The sequence below is a fragment of the Oncorhynchus clarkii genome, chromosome 2, assembly GCF_045791955.1.
Source record: "Oncorhynchus clarkii lewisi isolate Uvic-CL-2024 chromosome 2, UVic_Ocla_1.0, whole genome shotgun sequence".
NCBI classification, from domain to species: domain Eukaryota; kingdom Metazoa; phylum Chordata; class Actinopteri; order Salmoniformes; family Salmonidae; genus Oncorhynchus; species Oncorhynchus clarkii.
Genome location: NC_092148.1, coordinates 4,329,977 through 4,354,976, shown reverse-complemented (window position 1 = coordinate 4,354,976; position 25,000 = coordinate 4,329,977). Strand labels below are relative to the sequence as shown.

At 35.6% G+C, this 25,000-nt stretch overlaps 1 protein-coding gene across 1 annotated transcript in view; it reads left to right on the top strand.

Moving 5' to 3' along the window:
• LOC139419439 (dolichyl-diphosphooligosaccharide--protein glycosyltransferase subunit STT3B-like) overlaps positions 1-25,000 on the top strand; it is an 85,296-nt gene that overhangs the window by 57,308 nt on the left and 2,988 nt on the right. Inside the window, exons 10-14 of the mRNA XM_071169390.1 lie at positions 4,084-4,295; positions 19,648-19,835; positions 20,215-20,386; positions 22,348-22,521; positions 23,957-24,070. Coding sequence (XP_071025491.1) covers positions 4,084-4,295; positions 19,648-19,835; positions 20,215-20,386; positions 22,348-22,521; positions 23,957-24,070 — 860 coding nt within the window. The remainder of the gene's footprint in view (positions 1-4,083; positions 4,296-19,647; positions 19,836-20,214; positions 20,387-22,347; positions 22,522-23,956; positions 24,071-25,000) is intronic.

Sequence of the window (25,000 nt, the reverse complement as noted above, 5' to 3'; positions counted from 1 at the left end):
GCCGGTTGTGTGTGTATGCAGGTGTATGTGTGTATGCAGGTGTGTATATGCAGGTGTGTGTGTGTATGCAGGTGTATGTGTGTATGCAGGTGTGTATATGCAGGTGTGTGTGTATGCAGGTGTATGTGTGTATGCAGGTGTGTATATGCAGGTGTGTGTGTGTATGCAGGTGTATGTGTGTATGCAGGTGTGTATATGCAGGTGTGTGTGTGTATGCAGGTGTATGTGTGTATGCAGGTGTGTGTGTGTATGCAGGTGTGTGTGTGTATGCAGGTGTATGTGTGTATGCAGGTGTGTATATGCAGGTGTGTGTGTGTATGCAGGTGTGTATATGCAGGTGTGTGTGTGTATGCAGGTGTATGTGTGTATGCAGGTGTGTGTGCGTATGCAGGTGTATGTGTGTATGCAGGTGTGTGTGTGTATGCAGGTGTGTGTGTGTATGCAGGTGTATGTGTGTATGCAGGTGTGTATATGCAGGTGTGTGTGTGTATGCAGGTGTGTATATGCAGGTGTGTGTGTGTATGCAGGTGTATGTGTGTATGCAGGTGTATGTGTGTATGCAGGTGTATGTGTGTATGCAGGTGTGTGTGTGTATGCAGGTGTATGTGTGTATGCAGGTGTGTATATGCAGGTGTGTGTGTGTATGCAGGTGTGTGTGTGTATGCAGGTGTATGTGTGTATGCAGGTGTATGTGTGTATGCAGGTGTGTATATGCAGGTGTGTGTGTGTATGCAGGTGTGTGTGTGTATGCAGGTGTATGTGTGTATGCAGGTGTATGTGTGTATGCAGGTGTGTATATGCAGGTGTGTGTGTGTATGCAGGTGTATGTGTGTATGCAGGTGTGTGTGTGTATGCAGGTGTGTGTGTGTGTATGCAGGTGTATGTGTGTATGCAGGTGTGTATATGCAGGTGTGTGTGTGTATGCAGGTGTATGTGTGTATGCAGGTGTGTGTGTGTGTATGCAGGTGTGTATATGCAGGTGTGTGTGTGTATGCAGGTGTATGTGTGTATGCAGGTGTGTGTGTGTATGCAGTGTGTGTGTGTAAGCAGGTGTGTGTGTGTATGCAGGTGTGTATATGCAGGTGTGTGTGTGTATGCAGGTGTATGTGTGTATGCAGGTGTGTGTGTATGCAGGTGTGTATATGCAGGTGTGTGTGTGTATGCAGGTGTATGTGTGTATGCAGGTGTATGTGTGTGTGTGTGTGTGTGTGTGTGTGTGTGTGTGTGTGTGTGTGTGTGTGTGTGTGTGTGTGTATGTGTGTATGCAGGTGTATGTGTGTGTGTGTGTGTGTGTGTGTGTGTGTGTGTGTGTGTGTGTGTGTGTGTGTGTGTGTGTGTGTGTGTGTGTGTGTGTGTGTGTGTGTGTGTGTGTGTGTCTGTGTGTGTGTGTGTGTGTGTGTGTGTCTGTGTGTGTGTGTGTGTCTGTGTGTGTGTCTGTGTCTGTGTCTGTGTGTGTGTGTGTGTGTGTGTGTGTGTGTGTGTGTGTGTGTGTGTGTGTGTGTCTGTGTGTGTGTGTGTCTGTGTCTGTGTCTGTGTCTGTGTCTGTGTGTGTGTGTGTGTGTGTGTGTGTGTGTCTGTGTGTGTGTGTGTGTGTGTGTGTGTGTGTGTGTGTGTGTCTGTGTCTGTGTGTGTGTGTGTGTGTGTGTGTGTGTGACCATAGAAATATAATGACTACAGCAATCATTACCATTCAAGTCAACAAACACACACACACACACACACACACACACACACACACACACACACACATGGGTCCCCCTACGATACAGGAAAAACATGATTTAGTTAGAAACCATTCTGGATCTCTGTGTTCAACCCTGCTGTTCCTAGTGGTTCTTTAGTAGGATCTCTGTGTTTAACCCTGCTGTTCCTAGTGGTTCTTTAGTAGGATCTCTGTGTTTAACCCTGCTGTTCCTAGTGGTTCTTTAGTAGGATCTCTGTGTTTAACCCTGCTGTTCCTAGTGGTTCTTTAATAGGATCTCTGTGTTTAACCCTGCTGTTCCTAGTGGTTCTTTAGTAGGATCTCTGTGTTTAACCCTGCTGTTCCTAGTGGTTCTTTAGTAGGATCTCTGTGTTTAACCCTGCTGTTCCTAGTGGTTCTTTAATAGGATGCCATCAGTATATTAAACCCTAACCCAGTATATTAAACTCTAACCCAGTATATTAAACCCTAACCCAGTATATTAAACCCTAACCCAGTATATTAAACTCTAACCATGCTCTCTCTCTCCCCCTAGTGGCCCTGTATGCCATCAGTGTATTAAACTCTAACCCAGTATATTAAACTCTAACCCAGTGTATTAAACCCTAACCCAGTATATTAAACCCTAACCCAGTATATTAAACCCTAACCCAGTGTGTTAAACTCTAACCCAGTATATTAAACCCTAACCCAGTATATTAAACCCTAACCCAGTATATTAAACTCTTATCCTGCTCTCTGTCTCCCCCTAGTGGCCCTGTATGCCATCAGTATATTAAACCCTAACCCAGTATATTAAACTCTAACCCAGTATATTAAACTCTAACCCAGTATATTAAACCCTAACCCAGTATATTAAACCCTAACCCAGTATATTAAACCCTAACCCAGTATATTAAACTCTAACCATGCTCTCTCTCTCCCCCTAGTGGCCCTGTATGCCATCAGTATATTAAACTCTAACCCAGTATATTAAACTCTAACCCAGTGTGTTAAACCCTAACCCAGTATATTAAACCCTAACCCAGTATATTAAACCCTAACCCAGTATATTAAACCCTAACCCTGCTCTCTGTCTCCCCCTAGTGGCCCTGTATGCCATCAGTATAATAAACCCTAACCCAGTATATTAAACCCTAACCCAGTATATTAAACTCTAACCCAGTATATTAAACCCTAACCCAGTATATTAAACCCTAACACAGTGTGTTAAACCCTAACCCAGTATATTAAACCCTAACCCAGTATATTAAACCCTAACCCAGTATATTAAACCCTAACCCAGTATATTAAACCCTAACCCTGCTCTCTGTCTCCCCCTAGTGGCCCTGTATGCCATCAGTATATTAAACCCTAACCCAGTATATTAAACTCTAACCCAGTATATTAAACCCTAACCCAGTATATTAAACCCTAACCCAGTATATTAAACTCTAACCATGCTCTCTCTCTCCCCCTAGTGGCCCTGTATGCCATCAGTGTATTAAACTCTAACCCAGTATATTAAACTCTAACCCAGTGTATTAAACCCTAACCCAGTATATTAAACCCTAACCCAGTATATTAAACCCTAACCCAGTGTGTTAAACCCTAACCCAGTATATTAAACCCTAACCCAGTATATTAAACCCTAACCCAGTGTATTAAACTCTTATCCTGCTCTCTTTCTCCCCCTAGTGGCCCTGTATGCCATCAGTATATTAAACCCTAACCCAGTATATTAAACTCTAACCCAGTATATTAAACTCTAACCCAGTATATTAAACCCTAACCCAGTATATTAAACCCTAACCCAGTATATTAAACCCTAACCCAGTATATTAAACTCTAACCCTGCTCTCTGTCTCCCCCTAGTGGCCCTGTATGCCATCAGTATATTAAACCCTAACCCAGTATATTAAACCCTAACCCAGTATATTAAACCCTAACCCAGTATATTAAACTCTAACCCTGCTCTCTGTCTCCCCCTAGTGGCCCTGTATGCCATCAGTATATTAAACTCTAACCCAGTATATTAAACTCTAACCCAGTATATTAAACCCTAACCCAGTATATTAAACCCTAACCCAGTATATTAAACCCTAACCCAGTATATTAAACTCTAACCCTGCTCTCTGTCTCCCCCTAGTGGCCCTGTATGCCATCAGTATATTAAACTCTAACCCAGTATATTAAACTCTAACCCAGTATATTAAACCCTAACCCAGTATATTAAACCCTAACCCAGTATATTAAACCCTAACCCAGTATATTAAACTCTAACCCTGCTCTCTGTCTCCCCCTAGTGGCCCTGTATGCCATCAGTATATTAAACCCTAACCCAGTATATTAAACTCTAACCCAGTGTATTAAACTCTAACCCTGCTCTCTCTCCCCCCTAGTGGCGCTGTATGCCATCAGTGCTGTCTACTTTGCTGGAGTGATGGTCCGTCTGATGCTGACCCTGACCCCTGTAGTGTGTATGCTGTCAGCTATAGCCTTCTCCAGCGTGTTTGAACACTACTTAGGGGACGACATGAAGAGGGAGAGCCCTCCCATAGAGGACAGTAGTGATGAGGACGACAAGAGGAACTCTGGAAACCTCTATGATAAGGTATGACTAGAGGCTCTCTGGAAACCTCTATGATAAGATTTGAAGATGACTAGAGGCTCTCTGGAAACCTCTATGATAAGGTATGACTAGAGGCTCTCTGGAAACCTCTATGATAAGGTATGACTAGAGGCTCTCTGGAAACCTCTATGATAAGGTATGACTAGAGGCTCTCTGTGACCAATAACATCTGTTAAATATGGACCAATAACATCTGTTAAATATGTGACCAATAACATCTGTTAAATATGGACCAATAACATCTGTTAAATATGTGTATGGACCAATAACATCTGTTAAATATGGACCAATAACATCTGTTAAATATGGACCAATAACATATGTTAAATATGTGTATGGACCAATAACATCTGTTAAATATGGACCAATAACATCTGTTAAATATGGACCAATAACATCTTTTAAATATGTGTATGGACCAATAACATCTGTTAAATATGGACCAATAACATCTTAAATATGGACCAATAACATCTGTTAAATATGGACCAATAACATCTGTTGAATATGTGACCAATAACATCTGTTAAATATGGACCAATAACATCTGTTAAATATGGACCAATAACATCTGTTAAATATGGACCAATAACATCTGTTAAATATGGACCAATAACATCTGTTAAATATGGACCAATAACATCTGTTGAATATGTGACCAATAACATCTGTTGAATATGGACCAATAACATCTGTTAAATATGGACCAATAACATCTGTTAAATATCGACCAATAACATCTGTTAAATATGGACCAATAACATCTGTTAAATATGAACCAATAACATCTGTTAAATATGGACCAATAACATCTGTTAAATATGGACCAATAACATCTGTTAAATATGGACCAATAACATCTGTTAAATATGGACCAATAACATCTGTTAAATATGGACCAATAACATCTGTTAAATATGTGTATGGACCAATAACATCTGTTAAATATGGACCAATAACATCTGTTAAATATGTGTATGGACCAATAACATCTGTTAAATATGGACCAATAACATCTGTTAAATATGTGTATGGACCAATAACATCTGTTAAATATGGACCAATAACATCTGTTAAATATGTGACCAATAACATCTGTTAAATATGGACCAATAACATCTGTTAAATATGTGTATGGACCAATAACATCTGTTAAATATGGACCAATAACATCTGTTAAATATGGACCAATAACATCTGTTAAATATGGACCAATAACATCTTTTAAATATGTGTATGGACCAATAACATCTGTTAAATATGGACCAATAACATCTTAAATATGGACCAATAACATCTGTTAAATATGGACCAATAACATCTGTTGAATATGTGACCAATAACATCTGTTAAATATGGACCAATAACATCTGTTAAATATGGACCAATAACATCTGTTAAATATGGACCAATAACATCTGTTAAATATGGACCAATAACATCTGTTAAATATGGACCAATAACATCTGTTAAATATGGACCAATAACATCTGTTAAATATGTGTATGGACCAATAACATCTGTTAAATATGGACCAATAACATCTGTTAAATATGGACCAATAACATCTGTTAAATATGTGTATGGACCAATAACATCTGTTAAATATGGACCAATAACATCTGTTAAATATGGACCAATAACATCTGTTAAATATGTGTATGGACCAATAACATCTGTTAAATATGGACCAATAACATCTGTTGAATATGTGACCAATAACATCTGTTAAATATGGACCAATAACATCTGTTAAATATGGACCAATAACATCTGTTAAATATCGACCAATAACATCTGTTAAATATGGACCAATAACATCTGTTAAATATGAACCAATAACATCTGTTAAATATGGACCAATAACATCTGTTAAATATGGACCAATAACATCTGTTAAATATGGACCAATAACATCTGTTAAATATGGACCAATAACATCTGTTAAATATGGACCAATAACATCTGTTAAATATGGACCAATAACATCTGTTAAATATGGACCAATAACATCTGTTAAATATGGACCAATAACATCTTTTAAATATGTGTATGGCCCAATAACATCTGTTAAATATGGACCAATAACATCTTAAATATGGACCAATAACATCTGTTAAATATGGACCAATAACATCTGTTGAATATGTGACCAATAACATCTGTTAAATATGGACCAATAACATCTGTTAAATATGGACCAATAACATCTGTTAAATATCGACCAATAACATCTGTTAAATATGGACCAATAACATCTGTTAAATATGAACCAATAACATCTGTTAAATATGGACCAATAACATCTGTTAAATATGGACCAATAACATCTGTTAAATATGGACCAATAACATCTGTTAAATATGGACCAATAACATCTGTTAAATATGGACCAATAACATCTGTTAAATATGTGTTTGGACCAATAACATCTGTTAAATATGGACCAATAACATCTGTTAAATATGTGTATGGACCAATAACATCTGTTAAATATGGACCAATAACATCTGTTAAATATGTGTATGGACCAATAACATCTGTTAAATATGGACCAATAACATCTGTTAAATATGTGACCAATAACATCTGTTAAATATGTGACCAATAACATCTGTTAAATATGGACCAATAACATATGTTAAATATGTGTATGGACCAATAACATCTGTTAAATATGGACCAATAACATCTGTTAAATATGGACCAATAACATCTGTTAAATATGGACCAATAACATATTTTAAATATGTGTATGGACCAATAACATCTGTTAAATATGGACCAATAACATCTTAAATATGGACCAATAACATCTGTTAAATATGGACCAATAACATCTGTTAAATATGGACCAATAACATCTGTTAAATATGTGACCAATAACATCTGTTAAATATGTGTATGGACCAATAACATCTGATAAATATGGACCAATAACATCTGTTATATATGTGACCAATAACATCTGTTAAATATGGACCAATAACATCTTAAATATGGACCAATAACATCTGTTAAATATGGACCAATAACATCTTTTAAATATGTGTATGGACCAATAACATCTGTTAAATATGGACCAATAACATCTTAAATATGGACCAATAACATCTGTTAAATATGGACCAATAACATCTGTTGAATATGTGACCAATAACATCTGTTAAATATGGACCAATAACATCTGTTAAATATGGACCAATAACATCTGTTAAATATCGACCAATGACATCTGTTAAATATGGACCAATAACATCTGTTAAATATGAACCAATAACATCTGTTAAATATGGACCAATAACATCTGTTAAATATGGACCAATAACATCTGTTAAATATGGACCAATAACATCTGTTAAATATGGACCAATAACATCTGTTAAATATGTGTATGGACCAATAACATCTGTTAAATATGGACCAATAACATCTGTTAAATATGTGTATGGACCAATAACATCTGTTAAATATGGACCAATAACATCTGTTAAATATGTGTATGGACCAATAACATCTGTTAAATATGGACCAATAACATCTGTTAAATATGTGACCAATAACATCTGTTAAATATGTGACCAATAACATCTGTTAAATATGGACCAATAACATATGTTAAATATGTGTATGGACCAATAACATCTGTTAAATATGGACCAATAACATCTTAAATATGGACCAATAACATCTGTTAAATATGGACCAATAACATCTGTTAAATATGGACCATTAACATATTTTAAATATGTGTATGGACCAATAACATCTGTTAAATATGGACCAATAACATCTGTTAAATATGGACCAATAACATCTGTTAAATATGGACCAATAACATCTGTTAAATATGGACCAATAACATCTGTTAAATATGGACCAATAACATCTGTTAAATATGGACCAATAACATCTGTTAAATATGTGTATGGACCAATAACATCTGTTAAATATGGACCAATAACATCTGTTAAATATGTGTATGGACCAATAACATCTGTTAAATATGGACCAATAACATCTGTTAAATATGTGTATGGACCAATAACATCTGTTAAATATGGACCAATAACATCTGTTAAATATGTGACCAATAACATCTGTTAAATATGTGACCAATAACATCTGTTAAATATGGACCAATAACATATGTTAAATATGTGTATGGACCAATAACATCTGTTAAATATGGACCAATAACATCTGTTAAATATGGACCAATAACATCTGTTAAATATGGACCAATAACATATTTTAAATATGTGTATGGACCAATAACATCTGTTAAATATGGACCAATAACATCTTAAATATGGACCAATAACATCTGTTAAATATGGACCAATAACATCTGTTAAATATGGACCAATAACATCTGTTAAATATGTGACCAATAACATCTGTTAAATATGTGTATGGACCAATAACATCTGATAAATATGGACCAATAACATCTGTTATATATGTGACCAATAACATCTGTTAAATATGGACCAATAACATCTTAAATATGGACCAATAACATCTGTTAAATATGGACCAATAACATCTTTTAAATATGTGTATGGACCAATAACATCTGTTAAATATGGACCAATAACATCTTAAATATGGACCAATAACATCTGTTAAATATGGACCAATAACATCTGTTGAATATGTGACCAATAACATCTGTTAAATATGGACCAATAACATCTGTTAAATATGGACCAATAACATCTGTTAAATATGGACCAATAACATCTGTTAAATATGTGACCAATAACATCTGTTAAATATGTGTATGGACCAATAACATCTGATAAATATGGACCAATAACATCTGTTATATATGTGACCAATAACATCTGTTAAATATGGACCAATAACATCTTAAATATGGACCAATAACATCTGTTAAATATGGACCAATAACATCTTTTAAATATGTGTATGGACCAATAACATCTGTTAAATATGGACCAATAACATCTTAAATATGGACCAATAACATCTGTTAAATATGGACCAATAACATCTGTTGAATATGTGACCAATAACATCTGTTAAATATGGACCAATAACATCTGTTAAATATGGACCAATAACATCTGTTAAATATCGACCAATGACATCTGTTAAATATGGACCAATAACATCTGTTAAATATGAACCAATAACATCTGTTAAATATGGACCAATAACATCTGTTAAATATGGACCAATAACATCTGTTAAATATGGACCAATAACATCTGTTAAATATGGACCAATAACATCTGTTAAATATGTGTATGGACCAATAACATCTGTTAAATATGGACCAATAACATCTGTTAAATATGTGTATGGACCAATAACATCTGTTAAATATGGACCAATAACATCTGTTAAATATGTGTATGGACCAATAACATCTGTTAAATATGGACCAATAACATCTGTTAAATATGTGACCAATAACATCTGTTAAATATGTGACCAATAACATCTGTTAAATATGGACCAATAACATATGTTAAATATGTGTATGGACCAATAACATCTGTTAAATATGGACCAATAACATCTTAAATATGGACCAATAACATCTGTTAAATATGGACCAATAACATCTGTTAAATATGGACCAATAACATATTTTAAATATGTGTATGGACCAATAACATCTGTTAAATATGGACCAATAACATCTGTTAAATATGGACCAATAACATCTGTTAAATATGGACCAATAACATCTGTTAAATATGGACCAATAACATCTGTTAAATATGGACCAATAACATCTGTTAAATATGGACCAATAACATCTGTTAAATATGTGTATGGACCAATAACATCTGTTAAATATGGACCAATAACATCTGTTAAATATGTGTATGGACCAATAACATCTGTTAAATATGGACCAATAACATCTGTTAAATATGTGTATGGACCAATAACATCTGTTAAATATGGACCAATAACATCTGTTAAATATGTGACCAATAACATCTGTTAAATATGGACCAATAACATCTGTTAAATATGGACCAATAACATCTGTTAAATATCGACCAATAACATCTGTTAAATATGGACCAATAACATCTGTTAAATATGAACCAATAACATCTGTTAAATATGGACCAATAACATCTGTTAAATATGGACCAATAACATCTGTTAAATATGGACCAATAACATCTGTTAAATATGGACCAATAACATCTGTTAAATATGTGTATGGACCAATAACATCTGTTAAATATGGACCAATAACATCTGTTAAATATGGACCAATAACATCTGTTAAATATGGACCAATAACATATTTTAAATATGTGTATGGACCAATAACATCTGTTAAATATGGACCAATAACATCTTAAATATGGACCAATAACATCTGTTAAATATGGACCAATAACATCTGTTAAATATGGACCAATAACATCTGTTAAATATGTGACCAATAACATCTGTTAAATATGTGTATGGACCAATAACATCTGATAAATATGGACCAATAACATCTGTTATATATGTGACCAATAACATCTGTTAAATATGGACCAATAACATCTTAAATATGGACCAATAACATCTGTTAAATATGGACCAATAACATCTTTTAAATATGTGTATGGACCAATAACATCTGTTAAATATGGACCAATAACATCTTAAATATGGACCAATAACATCTGTTAAATATGGACCAATAACATCTGTTGAATATGTGACCAATAACATCTGTTAAATATGGACCAATAACATCTGCTAAATATGGACCAATAACATCTGTTAAATATCGACCAATAACATCTGTTAAATATGGACCAATAACATCTGTTAAATATGAACCAATAACATCTGTTAAATATGGACCAATAACATCTGTTAAATATGGACCAATAACATCTGTTAAATATGGACCAATAACATCTGTTAAATATGGACCAATAACATCTGTTAAATATGGACCAATAACATCTGTTAAATATGGACCAATAACATCTGTTAAATATGGACCAATAACATCTTTTAAATATGTGTATGGACCAATAACATCTGTTAAATATGGACCAATAACATCTTAAATATGGACCAATAACATCTGTTAAATATGGACCAATAACATCTGTTGAATATGTGACCAATAACATCTGTTAAATATGGACCAATAACATCTGTTAAATATGGACCAATAACATCTGTTAAATATCGACCAATAACATCTGTTAAATATGGACCAATAACATCTGTTAAATATGGACCAATAACATCTGTTAAATATGGACCAATAACATATTTTAAATATGTGTATGGACCAATAACATCTGTTAAATATGGACCAATAACATCTTAAATATGGACCAATAACATCTGTTAAATATGGACCAATAACATCTGTTAAATATGGACCAATAACATCTGTTAAATATGTGACCAATAACATCTGTTAAATATGTGTATGGACCAATAACATCTGATAAATATGGACCAATAACATCTGTTATATATGTGACCAATAACATCTGTTAAATATGGACCAATAACATCTTAAATATGGACCAATAACATCTGTTAAATATGGACCAATAACATCTTTTAAATATGTGTATGGACCAATAACATCTGTTAAATATGGACCAATAACATCTTAAATATGGACCAATAACATCTGTTAAATATGGACCAATAACATCTGTTGAATATGTGACCAATAACATCTGTTAAATATGGACCAATAACATCTGTTAAATATGGACCAATAACATCTGTTAAATATCGACCAATAACATCTGTTAAATATGGACCAATAACATCTGTTAAATATGAACCAATAACATCTGTTAAATATGGACCAATAACATCTGTTAAATATGGACCAATAACATCTGTTAAATATGGACCAATAACATCTGTTAAATATGGACCAATAACATCTGTTAAATATGGACCAATAACATCTGTTAAATATGGACCAATAACATCTGTTAAATATGGACCAATAACATCTTTTAAATATGTGTATGGACCAATAACATCTGTTAAATATGGACCAATAACATCTTAAATATGGACCAATAACATCTGTTAAATATGGACCAATAACATCTGTTGAATATGTGACCAATAACATCTGTTAAATATGGACCAATAACATCTGTTAAATATGGACCAATAACATCTGTTAAATATCGACCAATAACATCTGTTAAATATGGACCAATAACATCTGTTAAATATGAACCAATAACATCTGTTAAATATGGACCAATAACATCTGTTAAATATGGACCAATAACATCTGTTAAATATGGACCAATAACATCTGTTAAATATGGACCAATAACATCTGTTAAATATGGACCAATAACATCTGTTAAATATGTGTTTGGACCAATAACATCTGTTAAATATGGACCAATAACATCTGTTAAATATGTGTATGGACCAATAACATCTGTTAAATATGGACCAATAACATCTGTTAAATATGTGTATGGACCAATAACATCTGTTAAATATGGACCAATAACATCTGTTAAATATGTGACCAATAACATCTGTTAAATATGTGACCAATAACATCTGTTAAATATGGACCAATAACATATGTTAAATATGTGTTTGGACCAATAACATCTGTTAAATATGGACCAATAACATCTGTTAAATATGGACCAATAACATCTGTTAAATATGGACCAATAACATATTTTAAATATGTGTATGGACCAATAACATCTGTTAAATATGGACCAATAACATCTTAAATATGGACCAATAACATCTGTTAAATATGGACCAATAACATCTGTTAAATATGGACCAATAACATCTGTTAAATATGTGACCAATAACATCTGTTAAATATGTGTATGGACCAATAACATCTGATAAATATGGACCAATAACATCTGTTATATATGTGACCAATAACATCTGTTAAATATGGACCAATAACATCTTAAATATGGACCAATAACATCTGTTAAATATGGACCAATAACATCTTTTAAATATGTGTATGGACCAATAACATCTGTTAAATATGGACCAATAACATCTTAAATATGGACCAATAACATCTGTTAAATATGGACCAATAACATCTGTTGAATATGTGACCAATAACATCTGTTAAATATGGACCAATAACATCTGTTAAATATGGACCAATAACATCTGTTAAATATCGACCAATAACATCTGTTAAATATGGACCAATAACATCTGTTAAATATGAACCAATAACATCTGTTAAATATGGACCAATAACATCTGTTAAATATGGACCAATAACATCTGTTAAATATGGACCAATAACATCTGTTAAATATGGACCAATAACATCTGTTAAATATGGACCAATAACATCTGTTAAATATGTGTATGGACCAATAACATCTGTTAAATATGGACCAATAACATCTGTTAAATATGTGTATGGACCAATAACATCTGTTAAATATGGACCAATAACATCTGTTAAATATGTGTATGGACCAATAACATCTGTTAAATATGGACCAATAACATCTGTTAAATATGTGACCAATAACATCTGTTAAATATGTGACCAATAACATCTGTTAAATATGGACCAATAACATATGTTAAATATGTGTATGGACCAATAACATCTGTTAAATATGGACCAATAACATCTTAAATATGGACCAATAACATCTGTTAAATATGGACCAATAACATCTGTTAAATATGGACCAATAACATATTTTAAATATGTGTATGGACCAATAACATCTGTTAAATATGGACCAATAACATCTGTTAAATATGGACCAATAACATCTGTTAAATATGGACCAATAACATCTGTTAAATATGGACCAATAACATCTGTTAAATATGGACCAATAACATCTGTTAAATATGGACCAATAACATCTGTTAAATATGGACCAATAACATCTGTTAAATATGGACCAATAACATCTGTTAAATATGGACCAATAACATCTGTTAAATATGGACCAATAACATCTGTTAAATATGGACCAATAACATCTGTTAAATATGTGTATGGACCAATAACATCTGTTAAATATGGACCAATAACATCTGTTAAATATGTGTATGGACCAATAACATCTGTTAAATATGGACCAATAACATCTGTTAAATATGTGTATGGACCAATAACATCTGTTAAATATGGACCAATAACATCTGTTAAATATGTGACCAATAACATCTGTTAAATATGGACCAATAACATCTGTTAAATATGGACCAATAACATCTGTTAAATATCGACCAATAACATCTGTTAAATATGGACCAATAACATCTGTTAAATATGAACCAATAACATCTGTTAAATATGGACCAATAACATCTGTTAAATATGGACCAATAACATCTGTTAAATATGGACCAATAACATCTGTTAAATATGGACCAATAACATCTGTTAAATATGTGTATGGACCAATAACATCTGTTAAATATGGACCAATAACATCTGTTAAATATGGACCAATAACATCTGTTAAATATGGACCAATAACATATTTTAAATATGTGTATGGACCAATAACATCTGTTAAATATGGACCAATAACATCTTAAATATGGACCAATAACATCTGTTAAATATGGACCAATAACATCTGTTAAATATGGACCAATAACATCTGTTAAATATGTGACCAATAACATCTGTTAAATATGTGTATGGACCAATAACATCTGATAAATATGGACCAATAACATCTGTTATATATGTGACCAATAACATCTGTTAAATATGGACCAATAACATCTTAAATATGGACCAATAACATCTGTTAAATATGGACCAATAACATCTTTTAAATATGTGTATGGACCAATAACATCTGTTAAATATGGACCAATAACATCTTAAATATGGACCAATAACATCTGTTAAATATGGACCAATAACATCTGTTGAATATGTGACCAATAACATCTGTTAAATATGGACCAATAACATCTGCTAAATATGGACCAATAACATCTGTTAAATATCGACCAATAACATCTGTTAAATATGGACCAATAACATCTGTTAAATATGAACCAATAACATCTGTTAAATATGGACCAATAACATCTGTTAAATATGGACCAATAACATCTGTTAAATATGGACCAATAACATCTGTTAAATATGGACCAATAACATCTGTTAAATATGGACCAATAACATCTGTTAAATATGGACCAATAACATCTGTTAAATATGGACCAATAACATCTTTTAAATATGTGTATGGACCAATAACATCTGTTAAATATGGACCAATAACATCTTAAATATGGACCAATAACATCTGTTAAATATGGACCAATAACATCTGTTGAATATGTGACCAATAACATCTGTTAAATATGGACCAATAACATCTGTTAAATATGGACCAATAACATCTGTTAAATATCGACCAATAACATCTGTTAAATATGGACCAATAACATCTGTTAAATATGGACCAATAACATCTGTTAAATATGGACCAATAACATATTTTAAATATGTGTATGGACCAATAACATCTGTTAAATATGGACCAATAACATCTTAAATATGGACCAATAACATCTGTTAAATATGGACCAATAACATCTGTTAAATATGGACCAATAACATCTGTTAAATATGTGACCAATAACATCTGTTAAATATGTGTATGGACCAATAACATCTGATAAATATGGACCAATAACATCTGTTATATATGTGACCAATAACATCTGTTAAATATGGACCAATAACATCTTAAATATGGACCAATAACATCTGTTAAATATGGACCAATAACATCTTTTAAATATGTGTATGGACCAATAACATCTGTTAAATATGGACCAATAACATCTTAAATATGGACCAATAACATCTGTTAAATATGGACCAATAACATCTGTTGAATATGTGACCAATAACATCTGTTAAATATGGACCAATAACATCTGTTAAATATGGACCAATAACATCTGTTAAATATCGACCAATAACATCTGTTAAATATGGACCAATAACATCTGTTAAATATGAACCAATAACATCTGTTAAATATGGACCAATAACATCTGTTAAATATGGACCAATAACATCTGTTAAATATGGACCAATAACATCTGTTAAATATGGACCAATAACATCTGTTAAATATGGACCAATAACATCTGTTAAATATGGACCAATAACATCTGTTAAATATGGACCAATAACATCTTTTAAATATGTGTATGGACCAATAACATCTGTTAAATATGGACCAATAACATCTTAAATATGGACCAATAACATCTGTTAAATATGGACCAATAACATCTGTTGAATATGTGACCAATAACATCTGTTAAATATGGACCAATAACATCTGTTAAATATGGACCAATAACATCTGTTAAATATCGACCAATAACATCTGTTAAATATGGACCAATAACATCTGTTAAATATGAACCAATAACATCTGTTAAATATGGACCAATAACATCTGTTAAATATGGACCAATAACATCTGTTAAATATGGACCAATAACATCTGTTAAATATGGACCAATAACATCTGTTAAATATGGACCAATAACATCTGTTAAATATGTGTTTGGACCAATAACATCTGTTAAATATGGACCAATAACATCTGTTAAATATGTGTATGGACCAATAACATCTGTTAAATATGGACCAATAACATCTGTTAAATATGTGTATGGACCAATAACATCTGTTAAATATGGACCAATAACATCTGTTAAATATGTGACCAATAACATCTGTTAAATATGTGACCAATAACATCTGTTAAATATGGACCAATAACATATGTTAAATATGTGTTTGGACCAATAACATCTGTTAAATATGGACCAATAACATCTGTTAAATATGGACCAATAACATCTGTTAAATATGGACCAATAACATATTTTAAATATGTGTATGGACCAATAACATCTGTTAAATATGGACCAATAACATCTTAAATATGGACCAATAACATCTGTTAAATATGGACCAATAACATCTGTTAAATATGGACCAATAACATCTGTTAAATATGTGACCAATAACATCTGTTAAATATGTGTATGGACCAATAACATCTGATAAATATGGACCAATAACATCTGTTATATATGTGACCAATAACATCTGTTAAATATGGACCAATAACATCTTAAATATGGACCAATAACATCTGTTAAATATGGACCAATAACATCTTTTAAATATGTGTATGGACCAATAACATCTGTTAAATATGGACCAATAACATCTTAAATATGGACCAATAACATCTGTTAAATATGGACCAATAACATCTGTTGAATATGTGACCAATAACATCTGTTAAATATGGACCAATAACATCTGTTAAATATGGACCAATAACATCTGTTAAATATCGACCAATAACATCTGTTAAATATGGACCAATAACATCTGTTAAATATGAACCAATAACATCTGTTAAATATGGACCAATAACATCTGTTAAATATGGACCAATAACATCTGTTAAATATGGACCAATAACATCTGTTAAATATGGACCAATAACATCTGTTAAATATGGACCAATAACATCTGTTAAATATGTGTATGGACCAATAACATCTGTTAAATATGGACCAATAACATCTGTTAAATATGTGTATGGACCAATAACATCTGTTAAATATGGACCAATAACATCTGTTAAATATTTGTATGGACCAATAACATCTGTTAAATATGGACCAATAACATCTGTTAAATATGTGACCAATAACATCTGTTAAATATGTGACCAATAACATCTGTTAAATATGGACCAATAACATATGTTAAATATGTGTATGGACCAATAACATCTGTTAAATATGGACCAATAACATCTTAAATATGGACCAATAACATCTGTTAAATATGGACCAATAACATCTGTTAAATATGGACCAATAACATATTTTAAATATGTGTATGGACCAATAACATCTGTTAAATATGGACCAATAACATCTGTTAAATATGGACCAATAACATCTGTTAAATATGGACCAATAACATCTGTTAAATATGGACCAATAACATCTGTTAAATATGGACCAATAACATCTGTTAAATATGGACCAATAACATCTGTTAAATATGTGTATGGACCAATAACATCTGTTAAATATGGACCAATAACATCTGTTAAATATGTGACCAATAACATCTGTTAAATATGTGACCAATAACATCTGTTAAATATGGACCAATAACATATGTTAAATATGTGTATGGACCAATAACATCTGTTAAATATGGACCAATAACATCTTAAATATGGACCAATAACATCTGTTAAATATGGACCAATAACATCTGTTAAATATGGACCAATAACATATTTTAAATATGTGTATGGACCAATAACATCTGTTAAATATGGACCAATAACATCTGTTAAATATGGACCAATAACATCTGTTAAATATGGACCAATAACATATTTTAAATATGTGTATGGACCAATAACATCTGTTAAATATGGACCAATAACATCTTAAATATGGACCAATAACATCTGTTAAATATGGACCAATAACATCTGTTAAATATGGACCAATAACATCTGTTAAATATGTGACCAATAACATCTGTTAAATATGTGTATGGACCAATAACATCTGATAAATATGGACCAATAACATCTGTTAAATATGTGACCAATAACATCTGTTAAATATGGACCAATAACATCTTAAATATGTGACCAATAACATCTGTTAAATATGTGACCAATAACATCTGATAAATATGGACCAATAACATCTGTTAAATATGTGACCAATAACATCTGTTAAATATGGACCAATAACATCTGATAAATATGGACCAATAACATCTGTTAAATATGTGACCAATAACATCTGATAAATATGGACCAATAACATCTGTTGAATATGTGACCAATAACATCTGTTAAATATGGACCAATAACATCTGTTAAATATGGACCAATAACATCTGTTAAATATGTGACCAATAACATCTGTTAAATATGGACCAATAACATCTGTTAAATATGTGACCAATACAATTTGTTTTGGTTTAAAGTATACTATTGGTTTAGATTTTGGTAACGTTGTCGAGACAGTTGATGAGGATCTCATTTTGGTATTAGCAAGAGCTGTTGACATTTTCCTAACATGAAGTAAACTGATATCTATTAGATGTGTCTTCCCACAAACTGATTGTCTATATGTTTTTGGTGTCACTGCATATGAAAAGAGGGATTTGCAGTTCTGATATTTGACTAAACGTGCCATATTTGCAGGGGTTGTGTGACTGATATCTGTGCGTTCCTGTCTCCCTCTGCAGGCAGGGAAGGTCCGTAAGCACGTCTCAGAGCAGGAGAAGACAGAGGAAGGTCTGGGGCCCAACATTAAGAGTATCGTCACCATGTTGATGTTGATGCTGCTCATGATGTTCGCTGTCCACTGCACCTGGGTTACTAGTAACGCTTACTCCAGCCCTAGTGTTGTACTGGCCTCTTATAACAACGATGGGTAAGACCACACACACACATATACACACATATATACACACACACACACACACACACATACACACACACACATATACACACACTCTCTTCAGTTGATTAGTTTCCTCTGGAACTGTCATTTCCTAATGTGTCTCTCTCTCTCTTTCTCTCTGTTTCTCTCTCTGTGTTTCTCTTTCTCTCTGTTTCTCTCTCTCTTTCTCTGTCTGTTTCTCTCTCTCTGTTTCTCTCTCTCTAGTTGTTTCTCTCTCTGTTTCTCTCTCTCTCACCAAACCACAGAAGAATATAAGAAGCTTTATGGAATCGCTAGGAACTTGTAAACAGTCCCAGTCCTTAATAAATGAGTTCTCTCTCTGTGTTTCTCTCCACTCTTCTCTACCCAGGTCGAGGAATATTCTAGATGATTTCCGCGAGGCCTACTATTGGCTAAGGCAGAACACAGAGGAGCAGGCCAGAGTGATGTCGTGGTGGGATTATGGCTATCAGATAGCAGGGATGGCCAATCGGACCACGCTAGTGGACAACAACACCTGGAACAACAGTCATATAGCACTGGTAAAGACCCATACCCTAATGTGATGTCGGAATATGAAGTGAGCTGTTGTCACTTCTCAAGGGGAAGACAAGGTCGGGGATTCGATCTTGCAACTGTCGTTCTGCCCCTGAACAAGGCAGTTAACCCACTGTTCCCCTGAACAAGGCAGTTAGCCCACTGTTCCCCTGAACAAGGCAGTTAGCCCACTGTTCCCCTGAACAAGGCAGTTAACCCACTGTTCCCCTGAACAAGGCAGTTAACCCACTGTTCCCCTGAACAAGGCAGTTAGCCCACTGTTCCCCTGAACAAGGCAGTTAACCCACTGTTCCCCTGAACAAGGCAGTTAACCCACTGTTCCCCTGAACAAGGCAGTTAACCCACTGTTCCCCTGAACAAGGCAGTTAACCCACTGTTCCCCTGACCAAGGCAGTTAACCCACTGTTCCCCTGAACAAGGCAGTTAACCCCCTGTTCCCCTGAACAAGGCAGTTAACCCACTGTTCCCCTGAACAAGGCAGTTAACCTACTGTTCCCCTGAACAAGGCAGTTAAACCCACTGTTCCCCTGAACAAGGCAGTTAACCCACTGTTCCCCTGAACAAGGCAGTTAACCCACTGTTCCCCTGAACAAGGCAGTTAACCCACTGTTCCCCTGAACAAGACAGTTAACCCACTGTTCCCCTGAACAAGGCAGTTAACCCACTGTTCCCCTGAACAAGGCAGTTAACCCACTGTTCCCCTGAACAAGGCAGTTAGCCCACTGTTCCCCTGAACAAGGCAGTTAGCCCACTGTTCCCCTGATAAAGGCAGTTAACCCACTGTTCCCCTGAACAAGGCAGTTAGCCCACTGTTCCCCTGAACAAGGCAGTTAACCCAAGGTCCCCCTGAACAAGGCAGTTAGCCCACTGTTCCCCTGAACAAGGCAGTTAGCCCACTGTTCCCCTGAACAAGGCAGTTAGCCCACTGTTCCTAGGGCCGTCATTGAAAATAAGAATTTGTTCTTAACTGACTTGCCTAGTTAAATAAATATTGTGTGTTGGACAGGGATGTGTCTTCCATAGACTCCTGGTATGTCTGCATCCCAACACAAGGTGTTCTGGAACGGTTGCTTGTGTAAAATACCAGTTGTGTAAACAATATGACCTCCCACTATATAAAGGACATGTGAACATTAATTCTTTGAGTTCTTCCCTGTGAAATCACACACAGAGAGAGAGAGAGAGAGAGATCTCCCCTGTAGCTGCTTGGATTGATCTCCCAGCAATTATTGGATCTTGATCAGTCAGTCAATGACTCAAACTTTATTTTAAAGTGCATTTCGCATTAGTTTCACATTCGATCAATCAATCAAAAACAATAAATGTATTAATGAATCTAAAATGTAATCAATTTCACATGGCTCTTAAATCTCAACATAGTTTTTTAGGAGGCAAAAGAAGAATGTGTCTCTGGCGCCACCATGTGGACCTGTGTTATTCATCCTCTCTCTCTCGCTCTTTCTCTCTCCCCCTCTCTCCCCCACCCCTGCTCTCTCTCTCTGTCACTCTCGCTCTCTCTCTCACCCTCCTCTCCCTCAACCTCCTCTCTCTCCTCTCCCTCAACCTCCTCTCTCTGTCTCTCGCTCTCTCTCTCCCCTTCCTCTCTCTCGCTCTCTCTCCCTCAACCTCCTCTCTCTCTCTCCCCCTCCTCTCTCTCTCTCTCACTCTCACTCTCGCTCTCTCCCTCCCCCTCTCTCTCTCTCTCTCCCTCCTCTCTCTTGCTCTCTCTTCCCCTCCCTCCCCCTCTTCCCCTCTCTCTCTCTCTCTCTCTGTCAATCCCCCTCTTCTCTCTCTCTCTCTCTCTCTCTCTCTCTCTCTCTCTCTCTCTCTCTCTCTCTCTCTCTCTCTCTCTCTCTCCCCATCATCTCTGTCTCTCTCTCTCCCCCTCCTCTCTGTCTCTCTCTCCCTCCTCCTCCTCTCTCTGTCTCTGTCTCTGTGTGTTCAGGTGGGCAAGGCCATGTCGTCCAATGAGAGTGCAGCGTATGAGATCATGAGGTCTTTGGACGTGGACTATGTGCTTATTATCTTCGGTGGCGTGATTGGCTACTCTGGTGATGACATCAACAAGTTCCTGTGGATGGTGCGGATCGCAGAGGGAGAGCATCCTAAAGAGATCAGGGTGAGGAAGACCTTAGTGTAGTGGTGAGGTGATGCTTCCACTGTTAGCTACAGAGGGAGAGCATCCCAAAGAGATCAGGGTGAGAGACAGCAGCCTTTAAACCATCATGTTTAAAAAAAAACACAAGTATTGGTGAGCTGTAACTACCACTGTGAGCTATATAAGGATCACAGAGTGAGGTAAACTGAGCTCTAGAAGGATCACAGAGTGAGGTAAACTGTGGGCTATATAAGGATCACAGAGTGAGGTAAACTGAGCTCTATAAGGATCACAGAGTGAGGTAAACTGAGCTATATAAGGATCACAGAGTGAGGTAAACTTAGCTCTATAAGGATCACAGAGTGAGGTAAACTGAGCTCTATAAGGATCACAGAGTGAGGTAAACTGAGCTATATAAGGATCACAGAGTGAGGTAAACTGAGCTCTATAAGGATCACAGAGTGAGGTAAACTGAGCTCTATAAGGATCACAGAGTGAGGTAAACTGTGGGCTATATAAGGATCGCAGAGTGAGGTAAACTGTTGGCTATATAAGGATCGCAGAGTGAGGTAAACTGTGGGCTATATAAGGATCACAGAGTGAGGTAAACTGAGCTATATAAGGATCACAGAGTGAGGTAAACTGTGGGCTATATAAGGATCACAGAGTGAGGTAAACTGTGGGCTATATAAGGATCACAGAGTGAGGTAAACTGTGGGCTATATAAGGATCGCAGAGTGAGGTAAACTGTGGGCTATATAAGGATCACAGAGTGAGGTAAACTGTGGGCTATATAAGGATCGCAGAGTGAGGTAAACTGTGGGCTATATAAGGATCACAGAGTGAGGTAAACTGTGGGCTATATAAGGATCGCAGAGTGAGGTAAACTGTGAGCTATATAAGGATCACAGAGTGAGGTAAACTGTGGGCTATATAAGGATCACAGAGTGAGGTAAACTGTGGGCTATATAAGGATCGCAGAGTGAGGTAAACTGTGGGCTATATAAGGATCACAGAGTGAGGTAAACTGTGGGCTATATAAGGATCACAGAGTGAGGTAAACTGTGGGCTATATAAGGATCACAGAGTGAGGTAAACTGTGAGCTATATAAGGATCACAGAGTGAGGTAAACTGAGCTATATAAGGATCACAGAGTGAGGTAAACTGTGGGCTATATAAGGATCGCAGAGTGAGGTAAACTGTGGGGTATATCAGGATCACAGAGTGAGGTAAACTGTGGGCTATATAAGGATCGCAGAGTGAGGTAAACTGTGGGGTATATCAGGATCACAGAGTGAGGTAAACTGTGGGCTATATAAGGATCGCAGAGTGAGGTAAACTGAGCTATATCAGGATCGCAGAGTGAGGTAAACTGAGTGGGTACTAAACTGTCTGTCTCTGTCTATTCCCTCCTCAGGATGAGAGTACTAAACTGTCTGTCTGTTCCCTCCTCAGGAGAGTGACTACTTCACCCCCCAGGGAGAGTTTAGGGTGGACAAAGCGGGGTCTCCCATCCTGCTCAACTGTCTGATGTATAAGATGTCGTACTACCGCTTTGGAGAGATGCAGGTTAGAGATGTTCAACTCTACCGTATCAACCCCCCCGTCACGTAATATCACTTCCTCTGTATGTGTGCACTTACAAACCACCCCGAACTGGAGACCTGGAACTGCCAGGAACCTGGACTGTGACCTAATGCATCCATGTACTGTCACTTCACAGGGATGTCAAGCCCTGACACAGCCCCTCTAGTTTACTGTCACAGAGATGTCAAGCCCTGACACAGCCCCTCTAGTTTACTGTCACAGAGATGTCAAGCCCTGACACAGCTCCTCTAGTTTACTGTCACTTCACAGGGATGTCAAGCCCTGACACAGCACCTCTAGTTTACTGTCACAGAGATGTCAAGCCCTGACACAGCCCCTCTAGTTTACTGTCACAGAGATGTCAAGCCCTGACACAGCTCCTCTAGTTTACTGTCACTTCACAGGGATGTCAAGCCCTGACACAGCACCTCTAGTTTACTGTCACAGAGATGTCAAGCCCTGACACAGCCCCTCTAGTTTACTGTCACAGGGATGTCAAGCCCTGACACAGCCCCTCTAGTTTACTGTCACAGAGATGTCAAGCCCTGACACAGCCCCTCTAGTTTACTGTCACAGGGATGTCAAGCCCTGACACAGCCCCTCTAGTTTACTGTCACAGAGATGTCAAGCCCTGACACAGCCCCTCTAGTTTACTGTCACAGAGATGTCAAGCCCTGACACAGCCCCTCTAGTTTACTGGCACAGAGATGTCAAGCCCTGACACAGCACCTCTAGTTTACTGTCACTTCACAGGGATGTCAAGCCCTGACACAGCCCCTCTAGTTTACTGTCACAGAGATGTCAAGCCCTGCCACAGCCCCTCTAGTTTACTGTCACAGAGATGTCAAGCCCTGACACAGCCCCTCTAGTTTACTGTCACAGAGATGTCAAGCCCTGACACAGCCCCTCTAG